Below are 24,358 nucleotides of genomic sequence, written 5' to 3' on the forward strand. Positions count from 1 at the left end.
GCACACTAGTACAAACCAATGACGTTTATTTTGCAGTCACAATGCTTACACTATATGTAGCAGACATCCAAACAATTCAACCAGCTACCTTATCACTCAGAAAGGACTCCACGTGCGCGCGCACACACACACACACACACACACACACACACACACACCAAAACAGAGACACATTCACATCAGGGAACCAAAAAAAAAAAAAAAAAGAAAAATAAGGAAACTTAAATGAGTGTTGGACATGGTTAAAGAGATGAGCTAGTTCTTCACAAACAGTTAGCAGCAGCATGTTGAGAAATAGCACAAGTCGCTAAAATATTCCATTCTGGTTCTGTTTCTTTTGTAAATCTACCATATTTCTAATGCAATATTTCTTTGTTGGTTTAAAAAAAATGGAATTCTTCAGATGGAAAAAATAACTTTTTTTTAAGTGGGGTGAAGGGGTGAGGGGCAAGCTAGAGGCAAAATGGCAAGTGTGATCAGCTCTTGCTTTAATAATGTTTAGTACCAAGTTGTGTGGGTTTTTTTTGTTTCTGTAAGTACACCGTCGTGAACTCGAAGGGGGCACCAGTTTGTGGGATTAAAAAAAAAGAAAAAAAAAGAAAGAGAATTGGTGATAACATGAGCAGGCTGATCGAATTCCTCCACAATCATTAGTCATTTTGTACTTTGCAGTCCTTCAGACAAAGAACGGGTTGCTCCCGCCTTACGTCTTTGTTTTTAACACGCCCTTGTTGACTTCCCCCTTGGTTGATTCCCACTCCAACTGAAACATCAGCTATTAAGATTCAGAGAACGAAGAGTTCAGAAGGAATTTCAATCCGACAGGTTCCCTTTGTAAAACAACTAAATGAGTGATGAAATTGTTTAAGTTTCAAACAGGAGCAATAAATATTTCAGAAATCTGATTGTCCATGCTCAAATAAATGTTTATTCCTCACATAATATCTGAACTTTACCCTGCTAATTGGGATGTAGATGACAGAGTTGGAATGAATCAAGTCGAGCATCGAAAAATGTCAAAACGCTTCAGTCAGCAGGGGAACTCAACGTGGGTGGCTAAAAGCAGGACATACACTCTAAATGAAGATGCCACAAACTCAATAGATTGTTTTAAGACCTGTTATTGAAACACGTTGCCTTAACAAACTGATACGCCACACAAGTGCCCCCTGGTGGCCATGAACAGGCATTGCTGCACGGCAAAAAAAACATTTATTTACAGTTTCTGGCGCCTTTTGCTCTTCCTTCAGGTTCATCTTGAGGAAAATGTACATCATTTAAAACCTGTAAATCCTCTAATTCCCTAATTCTCAACACAAACACAGATCAAATCCTTCAGTCATTCTGTCTCTCCACACAGACAAGCCACACTTTCAGCACAGCTGCACTAACTACACTGTAAAAAGATCTCGTTTTACCCAATCACACATTTTTCTAGGTTTTTTTTTTTGTCCTTAATTTTGTAATCATTATAAACATCATCAAAAATTGTTATGACAAAAAAAATGTACACTTTCTCCTCTTGCGTGTTTCTATACAAGGCAGGCAGAAGCAGAGCAGCTCGCCCCCTTCCCCCTCACACACACACACACACACACACACACACTCAGGTTTCCCACTTCCCTTATCACCCCACAGAGCTGAAAAAACACACCACACACTCTAAACACGAGCTGATGCCAATCTACATTCCCATATCATAGCATTTAATACACTACTTTCTCTCTCTCTCTCACACACACACACAAACCCTGTTCCGATCCACCCACACACCCACACACACACACCACACAACTCCACACTCCCGATACACACCGTTCCTCACTTTCATGGGTTCTGGAAACTGGCTTTAAAATATGTATATATTTATATGTGTATATATAAAAAGGGAGGAAGGAAGAGTGGAGTGTGTGGGGGGAGAAGAGGGAGGGGCCTGCGGGCCCTAGAGGCGGGGTCTAGTTGAGTGGGCGGAGCCTGCAGCAGAGTGGAATGTCAGCTCATCATGTCGTTGCTGTTGACACCGTACGTGGAATTCTTCATGGAGTCGTTCACTTCTCTTCTAAATACTGAAAGATTCTGCGTGAACCTGTGGCACAGATCGACAAATGCGTTAAAATTAACCTTAATTACTGTTTTCATAAAATAATTTTTTCTAAAATTATTATTATTATAATAAACAGCGGTAAATTATTATTACTCAAGAAATAAATAAATAAATAAATATATATATATATATATATATATATATTCATATTTATAAGCTGTATTTGAAAAGTAAATTTAAATAAAATAAACAAATAAACATTTAAAACAAGAAAGATATGGCACATGAAACTAAAATTTGAACAATTAAAAAGAATGAAGTACAAAATGCAATTAAAAAAAGGTAAATTAAAAAGCTTAAACAGCTCATTGGAGAAAAGCAGGAATGTAAAATCTCTGGGAAGAAAGTGAGTATGAGGCTTCAGTTTGATCATTCAAGCTCTTTACAGGATGTCAAGCCGTTTTCCCGCAGAAACTAACTCATCTGGAACAGAACCTAAAAAGTTGCCTGTAACCTATATTCACGGCAATTTCCATGATTTAAAATAAATGCTCTTGGGTCCCTGAACAGGTTTCGACACACAAGGAAGGAGAGGAGGCTCACCTGTCACGGTTTTTAGTAAGTAAGTTGCGCTCGATTCCCTCCATTAGATTTTCGAAGCATAAGTGCATGGCCTGCTGTTTCTCTGGAGGCTGACTGTTCACAATGCTGTTTCTTAAATCTGCAAAATACTAAACACAAACACGCAGACATGTTTAGTGTACAACTTTCCATTTTCAAAGACATCCCTGCACTTAATGTGTTTTAGTGTGAGTGGTACTGAGCAAAGGACAACTAACTACTTAAACTTACTTTACAGAATGCACCATGTGGTATAACACTAATAGGTTATATGCTAAAAATCTGAAATAGCTACACCAGTTACACATTTTTGTTATTATACTGAATGTCTGCGTTACAAGACCCTGTCCAAGTTGTCACTATATCCAAATGATAGCATTAGAACGAGTGCATTAATATATTTGGCTCACAACCAATATCCTGTATTCTGTCTTACTTCCAGTTGAGTGCAAAAGTTGGCAGCCATATTTAAAAAAAAAAGCTATGTTATCTAACTCAGAGAACCTTTTAAGTAAAATGTTAAACTGTAATATAGTGAGAGGATTTGGTTTGTTGGATGCATTCACACTTGGGAACGTTGCATAAAAATCAGGTTATTCTCACTTTCTCGTTTAGTAAGATGAGGCCGAGCAGAGGCCGAGACATGGACCACTGATTCCTGCAGTCTTCAAAAATGATGATATTCAGTACAGTGGAGAGCATCTGCAGGAGACAGAAGGGAAGAAATAAAAAGAAATTAGAAATCTACAACAACGTCGTCTATGGGGATGCCTTCAGCACCACCAAATCTAGCTGCCAATTTATATTCCAGGAACATCCTCAAAATATACTTTAAACATGAAGGATGCTTCTGAAGATGAAATATTTAAGATACTGTACTCACTGTAACCTCCTGGTTACACAAAGATGACTACAGTTTCATATATAAACTCACACTTCTACACATCACAATAATGACCATCTTGGAACTGAAGGCAAAAATGTGTCTCGTTTCCTGAACATTAATATGCATCTGCACATGATGAACAGAAAGAAATCTAATGAAGAAGAAAATATTTCAGATATTTGAATTTTGCTATGGCCTTCACCCTGTATGAAGCAGTTCATCATTTGGGTCCAATAGAAATCCCATTAAAAGTCAACCACGGTTAACGTACAGTAAAGTTTATTGTTGAACATATCACAATAATGGGAATGGATAAGTGGATGGAAGACAAAAACACAAACAAAAGGAGGACTATCAGTTCCTGAGCATGAATGTGTAACATCTGTGTATGACAAAAAGGAAGTAACTGAAGAAAAGCAGATATTTAACCTTGGTGTGACCTTGACCCTTTTTGTGTCAATTTCAAAACACTACCGAGAATTTCGGACAGGCAAAAACATAATGCTTCCTCATAAACATAATGCTTCCAGCCCTTAGTGGCAGAGGCATAAAAACAGTATTTTTCATAAGGAAAAGGATTTGATGCTAAGCTGATTTCCCCCCCCCCCCAAGTAAACCTCTAGGATTAGAGTATTTCGAGTCAATAATTAATAAAAAGAATAATGTATATTAATAAAGAGGATAAAAGGCAGTGCACTGACCTGCTGGATCATCTCTGGGTGTTGCTGCATGATGTGGAAGAAGCGGTCGCTCTCCTGAGCCATGGGCGCTGCTCTCTTCTTGGTGCTACGTGATAGCTGCTTGAACAAATACGTCACTATGTGATCGAGGCTCGAACAGCAGCCTGTACACACCATCGTATCTGTCAGAGGGTAGGAAAAGGAGTTCAAATCTGTTCTATAATCGTCCGTGCAGATCATACTGAGCCGAGTGATCCATTCACGTTAAGCAAGAGAGAATTTTTTTTTTTTTAACACTTCCACAACAAAACAATGGTGGTTTTATTATTTTAATACAGCAGAGTGTCATGAATATATAGAAGGCAAGATGGAGAAATTAAAATGGTTAAAATACGTAGTTTAGTAGGATAATAAACATAACATCTTAGGACTGGGCAACTCCGGATGAAACGTGCTTCCTTGCAAACTATAACTGCTTCACCTTCTCCCCCTCAAGCCAATTTTGGAAAGGTCTGTGATTACAGATGTATATTTTTATACTCAAATATTGCAATTTATATACCATTGCAAAAGCAAATTACAAATTTATTCAAGTTGTATTTTTTTTTATTTTTAATACAGGGACTTCTATGGCAAATGCTCAACATAAATGGTTTTCTAAGAGGTGGTGTTTCTTCAGTCTGTTTGGAAGAAGTCTCCAGTGTCAGCACTTTGTAACAGATAAAGCTGTAACCTCAGGAGGGATAGGGGACTGAGCAGATTTTCTGTAACAGGGCAAGCTACACTCATGTCTTATTAACCCAGAAAGAAGGGGGGGAAAGAGTAGCTGGTGAGGAGATGACGGTTTGTAGCTGCTATAATGTAAGTGAGAACAGTAACTAAGGTGGTGTTACACTTTTCAGATTAAACTCCCAGTGTGAAAACCCTTCTCAGACATGATGAAAAACTCAGTGTAAACAGATGATGTGTTGTTCATTAACAAGTTGGTCAACCTGCTGTTATAAGAAATCAGTGAATAGCTTAAATGAAATTCCACAATCACATTGTTGATTTCTTTCCTACAACAGCATGTTACCAAATGTTTTTATACATATCAATACCCTGCCTAAGAATGCCTAAGGATCAGGGCTGGTTAAATCATCCAGCACCCTAAATCTAAGCCAGCAAAAGATATTTGCTGATCAACAACCAACCATGTTTTGGCATTTGTTTTATGTAAAAAAACTAAACTAAAATAAACTAAATAAATGAATGAATAATTCATTCATTCTTCAAAGGCAGTCTGATGGTATCATAAATTTGTCACCTACTGAACCAGTGTTAATGTATTCATCGATATAGATTTTTAAGGCACTTTTGAACATTGCTCTGCGTAAGGGCGTCTGCCAAATGCCAGAAATGTAAAGGTGAATGCGAAGTGTGCATTAGCTACAAAACAGGCAGTTCGGTCCATGTCTTCCTAAAAGGAAATGTGTACTGTATATATACACAGTATGTTCTTTCTCTCACCAAGAGCTGTGAGTCCTTCTGAAATGGATGACAGAATGTACAGGACAACGTGAGGTTCGAGGCTTGCGATAAAGTTCATATGATCCTGCGTCAGCACCTCCAGCAGAGAATAATATGACTGACTGAGCTTTGGATAGTCCTGCAAAAATAAATAAATAGACAGACAGATAAATAAGTAATGCTAAGGATGAATACAGCAAAAAAACAAGTTAAATTTTCACCAAAGATCAGTTTTCATCTCACTTTTACTAGCAGCTCATAAAAAAAACAAACAAAAAAAAAACATAAATTAATTTTTCTAAAATCTGACAAGAATTCTTCGTCAAATTTTACTTTCAAGTTTTTCTGAAAATAATTTACTATAATTATTTCAGCCAGGGTTTGCCATCAGAAGTTCTCACCAGCAGGTCGCTGTGTGGGATGGACAGCAGCAGTTTAATGAAGGTTTGAAGAGCGTTATCGAGTGCATCGTCGCCGTAGAGACGAAAAACGCCGAAATTGACGTAGTTTCCGCTGAGCACTGCTTTCAGCATGGAGAAACAGATGGAAATTCCCTTCAGCTTCAGTGCGTACACCTGCTCCTTCGGCACTTCACCCAGAGTCAGGATGCGGTTCCCTTCGGACAAGAACGGAGAAGAACCATTTAGATTTCATCATATTTTTATTCAGTGAATACTACTGTGATAGCAGCTTTCCTGAGTGTTATCATCTGTAGTGCTTTCAGTTATTGACAAACCCACAGTGCCACTTAAAAAGGTGTGAGAGTGTGTGTGTGTGTGTGTGAGAGAGAGTCTTGTTTGACATTCATTTGATATTAGAAATGAGAAAATAAGTGGCATAAATTAATAAATTAGCATTATAACTCAGTCACTTGGTCCAAATTGAAGCTTATTTCCATCATGTGTAACATGCATGCTTCATTTATTCTTCCTGCATTGTGCTGTGCTCCATCCATCTTTCTGTCTTTCTAAACATCCATCAACTCCCCCTCATCCATTCATCTCCCTATTCATCCAACCCAACTAATTTCCCCATCCCTCCATCCGTCCATCTATCCCCACATATCTACCTGTCCATCCATCCATCCATCCAAGCTCATGGCCCATCCATCCTACTCATCTCCCTATACATCCCCCTCATCCACCCTTCTAGTCACCTATCCATTCCATCCATCCATCCATCCCACGTCTATCACAACCTCATCTCCAATCCATTCTTCCATCACACATCCACCCCTTTCAATCTGATCCATCCACCCCACTCATCACCCCATCCATCCTTCCAATTCATCTCCCAATCCAACCAACTCATCTTTCCATCCTCCACCATCCATCTTCTGAATATTGAAATGTACTCCAGATTAAAATCTTCTGAGAGTCTGAGTTTCAGAAAAGTCAGAAAGAGCTTCAATGCCAAGTATGTCTGCGCATACAAGGAATTTGTTTTAGTGTCACAGCTTTGAGTACACGGAGACAACAAAAACAATACACAGACAATAATATGATGAGAGTTTCTACTAAGCTCAGCTCGAGCTCATCCAGACTTACCGTACGTCGTTATCATTTTGCTAGTTTCTCGGAAAAGCAGGATCCCGTTTGGCGAGGAGACGTCGAACTGTAACCTCTGAGACCTGGCAAGAAAATGAGCTCAGAAAATTATTACTCATTCTGAAAGGTCATACAAGACAGACATAGCAAGTCAAAGAGAGGAATGAAAGTGACCTGAATTTCACCTGCAAAACAGAAACACAACGTTACCTGTTATGTACAAGCTCAGCCATGAGTTTGAGCACGGGTGTTGTGCAGGCTGGAACGTGATACCACAGCTCTATTGCTCGCTGAAGGATTGGGATGTACGATGGGTAGCTGTTCCAATTCAGTTAAGAACACAAACACTTTACTCAACAAAAGAGGAAGGAGGAGAAAAAAAAGCAGCTCAATCAGCCAGAAAGGATACATCCAGTCAAAGAGCATCATAAAGCTGGTTTTGGCATTAAAGGCAAAGGCGATTCCCCTCAGGTCCCTCACCAAACCCACCAACGTCCTCTGGAAAGAGAGAAACACCAAATATCAATCTCTCTTCTTTTATAAAACAGTCTTCCTCAGCTGTTTCACAAATTCAGAAAGCTCATTCCTTAACTGCAGGGATAATACTTGCATTTTATATCCCTTTTATTTACATACCAATGGTGTGACACAAAGACTGTTCAGTACTCAAAATATTCCTATCTGTATCAAAAAAAAATTTTCCACCCGCATGAATGTAACGCTTGTGTGACTTTTGTGTTGTGCCCTGAAGCACCTCTAGTCTTAACCAGATGATAAGTCATGAAATGCCTTCACAAGCCTTGTGTGTACATGAGCTCACCTTGGCTTCCTGCTCGTTGAAGGTGTTTGTGCTGAACATCTGAGCGATGGCTTCAAATGCACCAGTCAGTGGAAGCATAAACTGCTCGAACTGGTCCTCATCCTCACCTGTACACACGAGACAATTATTATTTACATTTATAGGCCATTTTTAACCAACACAGAGCGAGAGAAACATACCAAGATCGACCATGAGCAGGCGTCCTAACGCTGTGTAAAACGTGGTTCTGCATCTCATATCGCTCAGATTGGACTGATTGTTTACACCCAGGAAGGAGAAGTGTTCACTCTGTCCAAAATACATGAGAATCTACATCAACATGCTGCAAAAACACACCATAAAAACATATGCTTCCCTGGATTGAGCTTAACAGTGCGTGATGAAAAGGACATACCGTGTGGTTGTTGAGCATGAACTGGACGGCGCTGAGCTTCACCAGTTTCCTCACACTGCTGTACGTGCAGCACAGAGGTTAAGGAAGACAAAACAACACTGACAATTTTCTAATGTTGGCTACAAAAAGCAAGAACTTTTATCAGACATCACACACACCTTATTCACAGGGAACTTATTTAGCAGTTATGGAAGGAGTCTCCAGTGGCGTTCAACATTAAATGCAACAATATACTGATAAAATTGGTGCCGATTTTTAAGTGGTAAAACATTTCCAAAAATGCTTACAACTACAATATGAGTGAAGAAACTAATTTTTACTGACCTGTACAAATTAACAAAAAACCTGCTTAAGTGTGTTTGGTGGCAGACTAAAAGTAAATAAATATATATTTATATAAATCTAAATAAAATAAAATTTATTTATATATATATATATATATATATATATATATATATATATATATATATATATATATATATATATATATATATATATATATAAACTAAATAAAATAGAAATATATATATAATATACATATATATATATATATATATATATATATATATATATATATATATATATATATATATATAAATATATAAATAACACAATGAAGTGTGGACAGGAAGGATATCCAATGGAGAGATCGTTGAGAAGTTGTAGTGTTTTGGAGGTGATTGGTTCACACTGTCCCCAATACTTCAGATTAGTGATTCTAAAATGCAACACACAAGAAAAACATTTCAAGAAAAACATGCAAATATAATATCTGTAGACACTCAATCTATAGCAGTTTAATGCCATGGATGAGGCTTCCAGTTAATCAGTAAGTACAGACCCTCAAATGTGAAAACTACACCAATCAGGCATAACATTATGACCACTGCCAAGTGAAGTGAATAAGACTGATGATCTCCTCATCGTGGCACCTGTTAGTGGGTGGGATATATTAGAGGCAGCAAGTGAACATTTGGTCCTCAAAGTTGATGTGTTAGAAGCAGGAAAAATGGACAAGTGTAAGGATTTGAGCGAGTTTGACGAAGGGCCAAATTGTGATGGCTAGACCACTGCATCAGAGCATCTCCAAAACTGCAGCTCTTGTGTTCCCGGTCTGCAGTGGTCAGTATCTGACCAGAGTTAAAGTATCCTTTAAGTGTGTAAGTCCTTTAAGTCCTATAAGTTGCACAGGCCCATGGAGGCCCCACATCACAACTTACAGGACTTAAAGGATCTGCTGCTAACATCTTGGTGCCAGATACCACAGCACACTTTCAGGGATCTAGTGGAGTCCATGCCTTGATGTGTCAGAGCTGTTTTGGCAGCAAAATGGAGACCAACACAATACTAGAATGTTGCATTTCCCAAAGAAAATGTGTGTGATTGCTAAAAGCAAAGCGATATGTTGCTTAAACTATTGCAAGACATTCTCAAATAATATATGTAAACCCCTCGGGTCCTACTACTCCGAGCGGGTCTCAAACCCGGGTCTCCAGCATGGGAGGCGGGCGCTCTAACAAGGAGGCTAAGGACTGCAGCCTCTAGCGTCAATTTCTAGTTCGCCTCTTGAGATCAGGGGAGTGAGGTTTACCTGCACAGCACCTACTGCTGGCCTCGTTACATATATACATGCTGTAAATTGCAAAACATTCTCAAATTGTATATACAAGCTAAAGTCACAGTTAAAATATGAAGTCAAAACTAGTGTGCGCGCTCTGCTTAAATGTCCGTACGGAAACCAGGAAGTGAACCAGGTGACCGTGTCAAAACTCGGGGGAGGGCTCCCTCTGCTGCTCGTTCACACGTGACACACGCTAGCTGACGTCACACACACAGTAATCCGAAATCATGAACTCATAAAATTTTTTCATAAATTCATAAACTAGAATACTTATCAGCATGAAAAGTAAAAGCACACTTGGAACCATGTCTCTAGGCAGGTGGTCATAATGTTATGCCTTATTTGTGTATAATGCATACTAAAACATCAGACTTTATATCTGAATTCCAAATAAGAGTGCCAAAATCAATATGCTGAGGATCAATACTGAAGAAAAGCTGAGTGAGTATCGTGTATATGCCGTAATGGTTGTCATGTGATCACTGTGTAACTCACATTTTGCCGATAAACACACTGAGCACCATTGTCTCATCGTTGAGTCCCAGCACCTCTGAAAGCCGCCGGTACAGCTAAACACACACACACACACACACACACACACACACACACACACACAGAGAGAGAAATGAGTTTATTTAACTGAAAAAGCTAAATACTGCTTTCTGGTATCTTTTTTTTTTTTAAACAGAAAATGACTTAGAGTATTAATTCTTTAATATCTCCAAACCTTCTGAAAGTAGATCCCGGCTAATAGTAATATTTGAATATTCATAAGTGTTAATGAATCACTGGGAATAAGGGGGGGGACGGGACACATTTAATGTGCCATAACTCTGATCATTTCCACTGCAATTAATCGTCCCTGCTGTCAGATGTAATATGCAAGTGTGGTCACCATTTCCATTCCCAATAAAAGTATGTCCTGAACGATTTTATTTTTTTCGCTTTACAAAAGCAATTTGGTGTATTCGTAACATTTGTCTGTACCGTGTATAGCCCGTGGGGAATCTGGAGGTGAGCTTAGTGGGCAAAATTACAAAAATTTGCAGCCAGGTCTAATATCAGAGCTGCTGTAAAATTTATCTACACCTAGGGCTGTACAATTAATCGATTTCCTAATCGCGATTACGATTACAGATTACATAATCGTTCAAAGCTGCGATTACAAAAAACACCTAAAGCTGCGATTACAAAAAACACCTACTTACATTATTCTGCGTGCTTAAGGGGTGTTTATTGCATGTTACGTTGTGAGGGGCGAATAAAGACTTAATTGGCCTAATAGTCTGTAGGCGTGTCCTTATCAACGCCCCGATTATCCACTTGCCCATGTCTATCTCATCATGTTAATTTCGTGAACATGTGCGCTGATAAAGAATCAATCAACTAGTCTGCAAAGTGTTGCTGAGAAGAATCAAGAATTAGAATATATTAGAAGATATATAAGACCCTTTTGAATATTATTCCATACATAAGACATACAAAAGCCTTAAATTAAGAGTGGTCTAAATAAAATATAAACTGTTAAAACACTAAGACATTACAGTCTGAACATCATGACTTTCTATTATTCAGCTAATGCGGTATTTAAGTTAAAATACAGTCATGGCTTAGGTGAACAATGGGCCAGAACAGACTCCATCATTCGGCTGTTCTGTCAATTGATAAAGGAATTCTCAGCACTATAAATACTAGTATGGTACTTGACTGTCAAGTCTCAGAGATATTCTCTGATGATTCCACCCTCAAAGAAATAGGATAGAAAAGTCACCAAGATAAAAAATGTGTGTGTGTTATAAAATCTGGCATGCAGTTGCTTCAAACAATGGTATAAAGCTATTCAAAACACCATTGTGATAATCGTAATTACAATTTAAAAGGAATAATCGACAATTATGATTTTGTCATAATCGTGCAGCCCTATCTACACCTTCTGACCAATCACACACACACACAATATGAACTAGGCAAAGGTTAGCCATGTAAACACAATTAAGGATATTGTAATTACCTTAGAGGATTTTTGCACCTGGTCTCCAATGTAGATTTTTCGGAATTGTTCGAAAAAGCTGAGCATGGCCAGCTCTAGTTTCTCATTCCCGGCCTGAGCAAGTCGAGAATCCGTCAGGTTCATAAGCTGCAAAACACTAAAATATAATACAAAAAAAAAAAAAAAAAAAAAAAGTGTGAGACTAATCAAGCATGTGCAAGTAACAAAAAAGACCCCAAAACATACAAAAAAATAAATAAATAACTCTCACCGGCACACAAGCTCTCCATCCATGGCATCCTGCTCATCTGTGCTAGCGAAGGAAACCCTGCCCCCGATAACAGCCCCGATAATGTATACCAACCACGTTAAACGACCTGAGCACATGACAATTATGACACTGTTATTGTTAGCTGTTGGAATAAACAAGGTTCTTTTTTAGATTGTGGTGTAAGAAGGGCTCACCCTCCTGCACGGCAGCATCCATGCTGCTGGAATTTGATTGGAGGAGCTCTTGGTACGACTGCGCCGATTGGTCGAACAACTGGACGAGCAGGGCGCAGGTTTTCTCGTATTCGCAGCGGCCGATAGTGGAGAGCTGATCCAGCTGCTGCTGCACCAAACCGGTGTCATCCAGAGGATCCTCCATCCCGTCCCTCAACACACACAGACACAAACACTTAACTAACGCAACTGAATCCATCTTCAACATCATTCCAGAATTTCCACCTATTCACTGGATCTTCATGTCACTTATAGCCTGTAGATAAAAGTTTTCCTTGAGGGGATCTGCAAAAAATGTTTACTTCCTGCCAGCCTTAAAAAAGCTGCCCAATGGATTATGCTCATGTTCCATTTGTATTCTGTTCATTTCAATTCGATTTTGTTTGTATAGCGCTTTTAACAATGGACATTGTCTCAAAGCAGCTTTATAGAACATAAACAAAAAATATGTTACATGTCCTAGATGTTAGACAAAATCATCCCTAATGACCAAGCCTGAGACGACTGTGGCAAGGAAAAACTCCATTAGATGGTATGAGGAAGAAACCTTAAGAAGAACCAGACTTATTATAAACACCGAAGAGCTTTCTGCACTCATGTACAGTCAGTTGTGGGATGCAGATACACTGTTCCCCAATCCCCCCCCACTTCCCTGCAGGTTACTGACCTGAAAGTCTTAGCCAATGAGCTTCTACTTCTCTGTGTTATTGTTAGAGATATCATACACATGTATAGAGAGATCACTGCAACATAGACACTATTACTGCAACTGTTTATATGGTTGCATAAAAGAATAGAGGGATATTAGCTGATCTGTTTAAAGTGTTTAAGGGACTAGATTGTTTGGGTATGGCGTTAAGTTTATACACAAAACGGAAAGCTTCCCTTAATTCTGTATATCGTCACACCTTAAAAATAAAGATTTTTTTTTTTTTTTTTTAAAGAGTGTGTATTTACCTCAGGATGATGTGAACGGACTCCAGACGAGACGTGATGTAAGCTTTGGTCACTTCGGGTGTGAACGTCTCCAGCATGTGAGGCTCTGTGGCTTTAACATAGGGCACGGATGCGGCAAGGCGCTGCCACAGACTCAACAGGTAGTGAACGCTGTTGGGCGCAAACTCCCAGTGCTACACACACACACAAAAAAATAATAAATAAAATTAGCCTACACAATATCTCATCAGACTTGAACACAAAGCTCTAACGATACCATGATGAGAAAATGGGAAATAGTTATGTATCAGTAAAGTAATTTCTAAACAGATATATAATAATAATAATAATAATAATAATAATAATAATGTTATTTATGTTTGTCAGAGTACAGGAGTGGTCATCTCAGTAAGTCTCCATTCATCTAAAACCAATGCTGTAAATTCTAGAAGTGGGATACATGACAAAAACATCATATTTGAAGATATTTCTGCAATATATGATCAGAATCGCAATAATAAGGGTTTCCTAAAATTATAACGTCCCATCTTCAAAAAATAATCTAAAGTTAACAGCATCATTTCAACAGGATCTGGAAATTTCATTCGTTACTTATGCCGATCGACTTATTACTTACGCAGCCTCTCCCTGTCTGTCTCTCACCTGTAAGCTGGTGACAGTGAAGTTTGCGATAAGTCTGATAACTTCTGGGTAATTCTCCACTTTCACCAACTCGCCGAGCTGATAGTTACTCTTCAGTCGGGCCAGCAAACGGCAAAACTCATGATAATTATTTGGGTCCGATAAACTCTGTTACGACACACACACAAATATTCTAATAATCAAGATAGAGAAGCAGACAGAAAAAGAATAAGGATGTGGCTTTACACATGAACTTTGTGTAACAGAGAATGATCTGAAACAGATATTGTGATAGGGTTTGTTCGGTTATACAGAAAAACAAAAAAAGGTTTCCGAACAAATTCAGAACCAAACACAAGATCAATAAAATACAATTTCAGTACCTGAGGTAATTGTGAGTAACTTTACATGTAAGAAAATACTGGCATCTACTCAACATTCAAATGTTTTGCAATCAATGATTTACAAATTTAATTACATAAAAATGTGGGAAGAGAAGAACTCTAACAAGTGGCAATAAATTGAAAAATGTGAAACACACACACGTAATCTATTATTCCAATTTTTCTCTTGCACACACAGACCTGTGGGTTCTCCAATATTCTCTTAACTCCATCGACTAGATGGGAAAGGAATTTGGCTCTCTCAGCATTGTTGAACAGAGAACGCCGGACCGATGCGATCTGAACTAAGCATGATAAAACCTAAAAAAAAAAAAAAAGGTACACACAAAAAACAAAATATGGAGTTAGTTCAGAAAAGTGTAGCTAATAATATTGTCTGCGTTTTATCAGGTCCAACTACAATACCAGTCACTTTTCATACATGTGTGATTGTACAGTTACTGACTGTACAGTGAGCAGCAGTTCTGTGAGCTTTAATGATATGAGAGGTCAGAGGTGAAAAGCCAGACTGGGTCGAGCCGACAGGAAATAGTCTACATAACTAAAATTAACCAATTTATATACAACTGTGCTAAGCAGAAAAGTATCTCAGAATACACAACATACCAGACCTTGGCTATAACAGCCAGATTCCCCTCCTATCAGTCAGGAACAGGAACTGAATTAGTCAGACATTCACGCCAACTGGACAGGCTGATTTTGTCGTTAGCTTATTGCACAACATCAATGCAAAGACATGCAACAATAGCAGAAAACACAGATTTAGTGTTTTTTTGTGTGTGTGTTCAGTACAGCAGTTATCCTGAGGTATCTGGTATGAGGAGGCTTTTCACCCTCCTGATGTCCCACCCAAGCCATCAAACTTCTCAATACCCAGAGACACATGTTTTGACCATCTGCATCTTTTTTGCAATTTATTCCACACTAAAATTGTGTACTGGTCAGCACTTCACTGTGCCTACTGAACCGTTTTAGTGATTATTGTTCCGTCTTGCGTTGTATGCATTTCTCTGTAGTATCATTTATTCGTGTTGCTTTATGTTCCTGGAGGAACGTTTTTTTTCACTTGACAGTGTACTGTACCAGCTGTACATGGTTCAAATGACAAAGCCACTTAACTCCACACACCTACAAGCGCCGCTAACATCACAGCCATGCTAATAACAAAGAATCAGCCTTTATATGGGCGACAGTGGCTCAACAGTTAAAGCCCTGGGATCAGAAACTCATAGGCTCACGCCTCAGCACCACCAGGCTGCCACTTCAGCAAAGCTCCTAACCCTCTCTGTTCCAGAGGGGGGGTATATCATGGTGAACCCTGTGCTCCCAAGAAGCTAGGAAGAGAAGAATTTCACTGTGCACTAATGAATGTGAGAAATAAAGCCTACTAACTTGTACTAAAGTGGACAGAATTTTAACACTGCTGTGCCCGATACACTCATATCAGAGTCTCACACACACACACCATGTCAGTTCCACTGCTATACTGAGAATGCTCCACCACCCAAATGATATCTAGTCAAAGATATGACTGTGCCTTTTCACTGACAGATCAAAAAACAAAAGAAAAAAAGGAAGTCTGCGTAGAAACAGATGAGCTCCAGTCAGTAAAATGTGGTATATGTCTATATATAAAATGACCTAGGGGTACAGAGAGTGGACCTGAAACAGGGAGCTGAGTGTTCTGTCTTTCACTTACCAGGGGAGAGAGAGATGGAGGGATGGAATGGTACAGATCGAAAAACAGCTGCAGTGTCGACGAGTCCAGGAAGGCTACGAGAAAGAGAGCGAGAGAGAGAGAGAGAGAGAGAGAGAGAGAGAGACAGAGGATGTTAGTGTTATTTATATGGTATCCTGTAGGACTGCATCATATGGAATCAGTTTTGTGGTCTTCAAAAATTTTTCTTTCTTTCTGATTTATAATGTTTTATTATATTGTATGCATATTTGTTAAAATTGAAAAATCAATACTGGTTAAAGCGGATTTATATCCAGCAGCATGTTTTATTCCACTTGTACCAAATACATCTGCGACTATTACAAATATTTATGGAAAAGGACAATGCAGTGTTTTCTTATGTATTTATAGTTCAACATACTGTCCCTGTGAAACATCAGTAAACATAGTTTATTCAATAAATAGTTAAATAAAACCACTGAAAAGTGACTAAATTTGTAACGGCTGATAAAAGAGCTTTGATACAAGAGCTAGTCTCAAGACTGCACCCTGTCTTGTCATTTCTGACCCAACCCAGGAAAGAGTCACAAACAGGTCAAAGAGAAACCTCTCTCTCTTCTTCCACAGATGCAAAATAAATAAAATAATAATTCCACCATATTAACAATTACATTGCCGGGGTGTTAGTGCTTACTGCTTATTGAGCTTAATGGGCTACAGATCAGAAGGTTGTGAGTTTGAATCCCAGATCCACCAAGCTGCCACTGCTGGGCCCTTGAGCAAGGCGCTTAACACTTAAGTAAGGGCATCTGCCATAATGTAATGTACATTTTTGTCTTTATGTCCCTGCAGACGTTGCTACTACAGAATCAATATGATACCAGAGCAAGCGCATTCATATAACCCTGTGATTTGTCGACAGATGTACTGATAAATCAAACAAATAAACACCTTGCAAAGCAATCAGACCTAAGAACTGTTGCCAAAAATGTTCGATTTTGTTGAAAGTTTTTTTTTTTTTTTTTTTGGAAAACTAATGCGATGAAATTGTCATCTCAAGGATGGATAGAGATGGAGGTGTAAAGGTCACCTGATCTCCAGCTGGTGGGGATCTGGACGGTGCACAGGTCGTCTGAGGACTCGTCTGTGGACGTGCCGATGAAATCGAAGTTGAGGCAGTTGTGCGCGAGTTTCAGGAGCTGCATTAGCAAACCGTGCTGACCTTCATCGTTCAGGTTCAAGTTCTTTCCTGATGCCTAAAATGACACACAATGACTGGTTTACCATATGACTGGGGGGGGGGGGGATAATTAAAAATGGGAGACTAAATCAACAACACAAAAAAATTAACAATAGAAGCAAATTTATTATAATTATAACTAATTAAAAAACTTTAATTAAACTGCAACCATTATATTGACTTTTAACAATGTTGAAACATCCAGAGTTTCTCGCTCATTTGTTAAATGTCCTTGTACTTAAGAAAGAAGGATCATCTTTAAAAATATGTTTTAATTATTATAATTCAGAAATGCTGCCAACTTAAATAAATGAACATGTAGCTTAATAGGAAAGCCACTGTATAAACTATGACCACAAACTGACTCGAAGGATTCACAGATTTACAGTGAAAAGGCATTCCTGCTTTTATATTAGTCCTACAACTCCAGATGTTCTTTTTTTTCCCCAGACATTGGTCCATTTATCATCATTTCTTATCAGATGAGCTAGCTAATGCTAACAAATCCATCATTCACAACACCTCAATCTTCTTTCTGTCCAAGAATAAAACTAGTCTTATGTCCCATTTGGGAGACACAACAAAAAGTCCCTGTTTTGGATCAGGAGCATTGTTCAAGTTGTCTTTAGAGATTTGTAAGTCTATAAATCTGAGATCGTCACCTGTTTGAGGAGATTACAGGAAAGTGTGAAGATATCAAACAGAGAAGAATCTCGGAATGATGACGCAATCTTCCTGTGTTTTGTAAGCGGATGCGTCGTATCGGCCTGAAGAAAGGAAAATACGAACAGTGAGAACGACGACAGCCGATTTCAGTGACGCAATTAAAAACATTTTGAAAAACTAAAGAAATGTAGTCGTGAGTTTGCCAAGCTGCCATATTAAAGGCAAAGCTCAGTTAGTTTACTTTAGATGTTGTACAACATTCGAAAATATTACTAACTCCTTAAATATTCAGCCTTAAGCATTCACTATTAATAATAATTATTATTATTATGATGATGATTATCATTCTTATTATTTACTGTAATGTTACTTATTGTTTGGTAGGAATCTCCATAATTTTGAAAATATTTGATATTTTTATAACTGGATTTAATTCATTTATATATATTTTATTGTTTTATTGTATATATTTGTATTATTAATCTTGTACATGAATAGAAGGGATTTTCATTATTAAATATTTAATATCAAATATTTTTTATATTATTTGCATTTCAATGCAGTATTGAAATATTCTCAAAAATACTACATTTAAAAATAATTAAAAAATAATTAAATTTTTTGTAAAAAAAAAAAAAAAAAAAAAGCATGCAGTGCATTAATATCTAAAAGTGTAATTAAAATGTTAATACACAATATTGTATAATAAATATTACTTACAAATATGGCCAGTAGATCAGATGTATAAATACAAAACTGGGTGTTTTATTAATAATTTTATTAACGTATTGTTATTAATTCCTGAATTTGTTCCATTTTCAAATCCTCTTAGTTCTTATAACTTTACAATGTATAAGTGATGTGCAAGGACTGGGTCTGAATCCAAAAGGTTTTTCCCCATTGATTGAAAGGGAATTTGAGAAGATGTGTGAATCTCACCAGCAAAGCAAAGCGTATTGATTGGTGCAGTGCTCACACATAAAAACAGAGAGAAAAATAAACACTTACATCGTGGAGGCTGGCGGTGAAACTTACTTGGTTAATCTCATTGGTTAACTGGGAAAGAATCGTGACTCCGATAATGCAGTGCTCAACGCTGTCCTGAACCGCAAGAAAAACCAAACAAATGAATTACATACACAAATATATGGAAATATGAAACATTTTTGTCCTAAATTTTGTACCATATTTGTATATTATGTATTAAGAGAAAATCCCAAGGGGCCCACTGTGGTTGAGAAGATGAAGATGACGTACGACAGATTTACTAATCGCTACTCTATATGAGCAAATGAGATCTGGATTAGTATGAACAAATCCTCGCTCGTGTCACATCATCAACTTTCCAATCCGGCTAACTCCGAGTGAGGTTTCTACCTGCAGGAACCGTGTGACGTCCACGATGACATTCCTGAAGACGTAATCCTCTTTCTGACAGTCGAACCAGCCGAGTTTAGTGATCCGGGCGTAGAGCTGAATCAGAGCCTGAGTCACAAACGCGGCGAGCTTCGGCCGCGTCGCCAGGTAGTTCAGCACGTAATTACCTGGTGAACAACACAGAGAAAGGAGGTCAGAGCCAGATCTCGATTATATACCATGTGTATGTGTGTGTACTGTGTGCTCTCACTGTTTGTAGACTTAGATCAGAAAATCTGATTTGCATGACAATTTTTTTGCATGCTGTGATCGAGAGAGGGAGAGATGCAGAGTAAGACAAAAGAGACCTGGACAGAGTTCGTGTGCGTGCCTGTATATGTGTGTAAGAGAGAGAGATTTATTTTTTGATTGATTTTTTAATGCCATGTTAGCTTCAATGGCTATAGGGTGAGAGAGAGAGCAAGAGAGAGAGCGCGAATGAGTAAATGAGAGACAGACAGAGGTAGAGAGACAAAGATCAATAGACAAAGAAAAATATAAATAAATAATAATAATGAATAAGAAAGACAGAACAGTAACAGAAGATACAGGCAGTGAAAGTGTAAGGTAGAATGACAGACATGAAGATGGAGAGTAAAACAGACAAAGATATGGTCAGAGAGAGAGACAGAGACAAAGCGAGAGGGACAGACAGAAACAGTCGAAGATGTGTGTGTGAGAGAGGGAGAGACAGACAGAAAGAGACAGAGGAAGGGAAAGACAGAGAGAGGGAGAGCAGGAGAAAAAAGGAAACAAAGAGAGTGTGTGTGTGTGAGAGTGTGTGCGCGTGTCTTACGGATGTCGATGCGCTGTTCCAGTGGCAGAGGGTTGCTTGTGCGAGACACCAGCTTGGAGAGGCACGTGGCTGCAAGCAGCTGAGAATAAGATGACTGCAGGCACCCAAACACACACACACACAAATCAATACAACACACAAAATAAATATAAAAACAAAATACTCTCTCCTCTTTTAACAGATCAACACAAAAAAACCTTCATTCTCTCCATAACACAAGCTTGCGTGTAGCTTGTGTGTCACAAGCTTGTGTGTCCTAAAGGAAATGTACAGGCTGTAGTTTAGATCTAAACAACACACAGCTGATAGACAAATAAATAGAACTAATTATAACTTTATTAATCCTCCATAAAGGAACGAGTGACTCACGAATAGCGCAAGTAATTTACTCATGTTTTAACTTAAAAATAGGAGAGTGGGCAAGACAATAAACATCATTCTCATGCAAAGATATTTGCCGAACATCACAAAAGATGCAACTTCTAATGCAAAGATGTTTTAATGAGCGTCCAGAACGATGAAATGAGATCAAATTCATATAAAGAAACAGACATGCCACACCAATCAGGCATAACATTATGACCACCTGCTTAATATTGTGTTGGTCCCCCTTTTGCTGTTAAAACAGTCCTGACCCATCGAGGCATGGACTCCACTAGATCCCTGAAGCTGTGCTGTGGTATCTGGCACCAAGATGTGAGCAGCAGACCATTTACATCCCGTGAGGGTCCCCCCCCTCGCAACTTACAGGACTTAAAAGATACTTTTGATAGATACTGACCGCTGCAGACCGGGAACACCCCACAAGAGCTGCAGTTTTGGAGATGCTCTGATCCAGTCATTTTGCCATCACAATTTGGCCCTTCGTCAAACTCGCTCAAATCCTTACGCTTGCCAATTTTTCCTGCTTCTAACACATCAACTTTGAGGACAAAATGTACACTTGCTGCCTAATATATCCCACCCACTAACAGGTGCCATGATGAGGAGATCATCAGTCTTATTCACTTCACCTCTCAGTGCTCATAATGTTATGCCTGATCGGTGTATACAAAACTCTATTACAAGTTAGAGCTTTGACTTACCAAGTGGCCTAGCAAATGATTTATATATCTCTGATCAACCAAAGCATATCTCATATATATATATATATATATATATATATGTGTGTGTGTTATAGGCCATATCAATATCAAGAAGCTTCCAAATCCACCCAACACATCAACAAATTTTACTAAGACAGACAGAAAGAAATACAGAAAATCGTCTCATAGCCTGATATTTTGGACAAATTGTTAACAATAATCATACACTTGCTCACTTCCTTTAGCCTGTATTAATGCAATTAAAAAGCAAACTAGCTCGTCATATGTTATTACACTGCATTAGCTGAAACTTTTTAGCCGAGTATTGTTCCATATAATATCTTATAATAATTATAATAAGAGCACTGGGTAGCACACTGGAGCTTTTCCGTACCCAGTGGTCCTGATAACGGATTTATCATCATTTGCTGACCCTTGAAAGCAGAGCACCGTTTGAGACAGAGCCTGTCCGAGGTGTGTGTTGTGAAGAGACAACAGCTAACAGTGTGTTAGGGGTGTGTTTGCTGGCTGAGGTCTATATTAAAAATAAAATATCGTGGAAGCAGTAATCAGAAAGGAATGTATGTGTGTGTGTGTGTGTGTGTGATGAACACTCACACTGCCTCTCTCCAGTAGCAGCTGGCATTTACTCAGACACTCTGGACTGTTGGTGAACTCGACGAGCGCTTTCTCGGCCTGCAGTCGCGTGCTCGTGTCTGTCGTCTCATACAGCTGCTTACACAGGATCTCTAGCTGGGCTAGGCTCTGAAACACACACACACCAGGAACCTCCTTAGATGGACAAACTTCAAGATTATGAAGTCAAACACATACTCACTACTGCTCACAGACACACCAACATTTCAGGGGGGAAAAAAATATAAAAACTACTACAAGGTTTTATTTAATATCAACTCAAATCTGATTGGACAGAAGGTTTTTAATTCATTTTCGACATCAGCGACCACAGGTCTGTATTAATAACACTCTTGATCTCGTATGTAATTGTTGCCATAGTAACAGCTGATTCACCGAGACTTGCGTGAAAGTCACTCCACATAACCGAAGGCTATTCGGTCCCTCCGGGATTTCTTGTTGCGGTGAAAAAGGGCTCGACTTGGCTGCGGCTTTTGTTTGCAAACTGGCGGTGCAACTTTTTTTTTTTATATGCAGGAAAACTATAACAGTCTAAAACTAAAGCGCGGGATTTTTCAACTAAACTCATATCAGTGAAGACACATATGTGATGACTTTCTACGAGAGTTGTACGTATGTTCGACGCACATGAATCAAAGAAAGGCTGAATGCGTACGACGTCATACGACAGGTCTTGGCCCAAATCTGTAGAATTTAGAAGCTCCTCCAAATACTGCAAAGCTCATTCGATTGGACACAAAAGGGGGGTTTTATATAATGAAGGACTTTTTGAGAGGAAAAGGTCTGATTTGTGAAGATATGTTTAGGATGTAAGCAGGATTAGGAAGGAGTCTCTAGTGTCAGTGCTTTGTGGCAGTCAGGACACAGGAAAGTCTACAGGAAGTTGAGTCATGTTAACTGGAGCTTTTTTCCCCCCCTAGTTTTATCGTAATGTTTCACTACTCATCCAAGCAGAAATCCAGTTGACATGACTCAATTTCCTGTAGACTTTCTTGTGTCCTGACTGTTTGGAATCAAAGTCCAGTTGACATGACTCAACTTCTAGATAACCGCATCTGGATAACTGGGAATTTTCACAGAAAGGAAAATCTAGAAAAAAGTTAGGGTCGGTAACCATGCTTGCGATGCTGGTGTCAGATTTCACTCTAACCCTGGAGAGCGGTGAAGCGAGACAAATATGAGGAAGCAGCTCCGTCTTTCAAATCTGTGGTGTGGGAACATTTCGGATTTGTTGTTGACTATGATGGCGATGAAACAAAAACGCTAAACAAAAAAAAAATGACTGTGTTTAAGCACTGTTCCACACGAGTTACATACTGACATGGAAATACTTCCAACATGACCACACATCTGCAGCTCCATCACCCAGAGATATCACTGTGTGGAAGCAGGATGGCAGAGCAGGTAACACGGGCATCCAAAAAACAGCAGTCCCCTATCTGATTCCTTTCAGCATTCAGACACAACTGGTTCCGAGAGACACAAAAAATAATTATAACATCATAATTGCTAAAGATTTGCAGCCGGTTTCTGTGATCGGTGATGTGGGCTTTTGGCAACTTGCTCGAAAAAGTGCTCGAACCGCGTTACACACCACCGACACGGACTTTTTTCCCGATCTCTACGAAAAAACGCACAAAAAAAATCTAAAACGAACTGGCTAAAGCGCAAAGCCTTGCTCTAATAACAGATAGCTGGACCTCGCAGGCAACAGAGAGTTGTCTCACATTTACTGTTCATTACAGAGCGAATTGGGGAAAAAAGAGCGCAACTAAAACCAGTTTTTTTTCTTCTTAACATACTTACTGTTCCTGTCACCTAAGCAAAGAATAATGGAAAAAAAAAACTTTAATTTGCCAAGCCATCCGAACCGAACCGAAAACCGTGGTTAAAAACCGCGGTACGTATTGAACCGTGGGTTAACTGTATTGTTGCATCCCTAATTAAAATCCACCATTTTTACACTCTTGGAAACAGCGACAAATCTTAAATGGTAGCAGCAAACTTTCTTGGTGGTTTGAAAACTTTTAGATGAGAATTATCGCCACACACTCGATTACAAGGTCACTGTACGTTAGGCTCTAGCTAATGATTTGTCAATTTCTGACCAGCAGAAAACTAATAATAAAATGAATCGTACAATCGTTAGGCTTGTGACCGCGTTCCAATCGCACCAGGTTTTAAACCAGTAAAACTTCGGCTGTCGTTCTGTCCATATCTTT

General features: G+C 38.7%; 1 protein-coding gene across 2 annotated transcripts in view; it reads right to left on the reverse strand.

The window, feature by feature from the left end:
* Positions 1-9: 9 nt before the first annotated feature.
* xpo7 (exportin 7) overlaps positions 10-24,358 on the reverse strand; it is a 31,875-nt gene continuing 7,526 nt past the window's right edge. The window contains exons 2-28 of one of the 2 annotated variants that reach the window (XM_058412470.1): positions 22,098-22,244; positions 20,395-20,488; positions 19,560-19,726; positions 19,218-19,283; positions 18,179-18,283; positions 17,367-17,532; positions 16,298-16,371; positions 14,779-14,898; positions 14,216-14,362; positions 13,574-13,746; positions 12,578-12,768; positions 12,384-12,489; positions 12,134-12,269; positions 10,618-10,691; positions 9,139-9,219; positions 8,502-8,565; positions 8,287-8,395; positions 8,108-8,214; positions 7,697-7,785; positions 7,498-7,605; positions 7,288-7,370; positions 6,142-6,356; positions 5,741-5,879; positions 4,253-4,413; positions 3,269-3,367; positions 2,648-2,775; positions 10-2,086 (exon numbers count right to left, since the gene is read on the reverse strand). In XM_058412470.1, the coding sequence (XP_058268453.1) occupies positions 1,993-2,086; positions 2,648-2,775; positions 3,269-3,367; positions 4,253-4,413; positions 5,741-5,879; positions 6,142-6,356; positions 7,288-7,370; positions 7,498-7,605; positions 7,697-7,785; positions 8,108-8,214; positions 8,287-8,395; positions 8,502-8,565; positions 9,139-9,219; positions 10,618-10,691; positions 12,134-12,269; positions 12,384-12,489; positions 12,578-12,768; positions 13,574-13,746; positions 14,216-14,362; positions 14,779-14,898; positions 16,298-16,371; positions 17,367-17,532; positions 18,179-18,283; positions 19,218-19,283; positions 19,560-19,726; positions 20,395-20,488; positions 22,098-22,244 (3,243 nt within the window). In that variant the 3' untranslated portion in view covers positions 10-1,992. Of the gene's footprint in view, positions 2,087-2,647; positions 2,776-3,268; positions 3,368-4,252; positions 4,414-5,740; positions 5,880-6,141; positions 6,357-7,287; positions 7,371-7,497; positions 7,606-7,696; positions 7,786-8,107; positions 8,215-8,286; positions 8,396-8,501; positions 8,566-9,138; positions 9,220-10,617; positions 10,692-12,133; positions 12,270-12,383; positions 12,490-12,577; positions 12,769-13,573; positions 13,747-14,215; positions 14,363-14,778; positions 14,899-16,297; positions 16,372-17,366; positions 17,533-18,178; positions 18,284-19,190; positions 19,284-19,559; positions 19,727-20,394; positions 20,489-22,097; positions 22,245-24,358 lie in introns of both variants that reach the window. The other variant, XM_058412469.1, reaches the window with a different exon arrangement.

The sequence above is a fragment of the Hemibagrus wyckioides genome, linkage group LG16, assembly GCF_019097595.1.
Source record: "Hemibagrus wyckioides isolate EC202008001 linkage group LG16, SWU_Hwy_1.0, whole genome shotgun sequence".
Lineage (NCBI taxonomy): Eukaryota > Metazoa > Chordata > Actinopteri > Siluriformes > Bagridae > Hemibagrus > Hemibagrus wyckioides.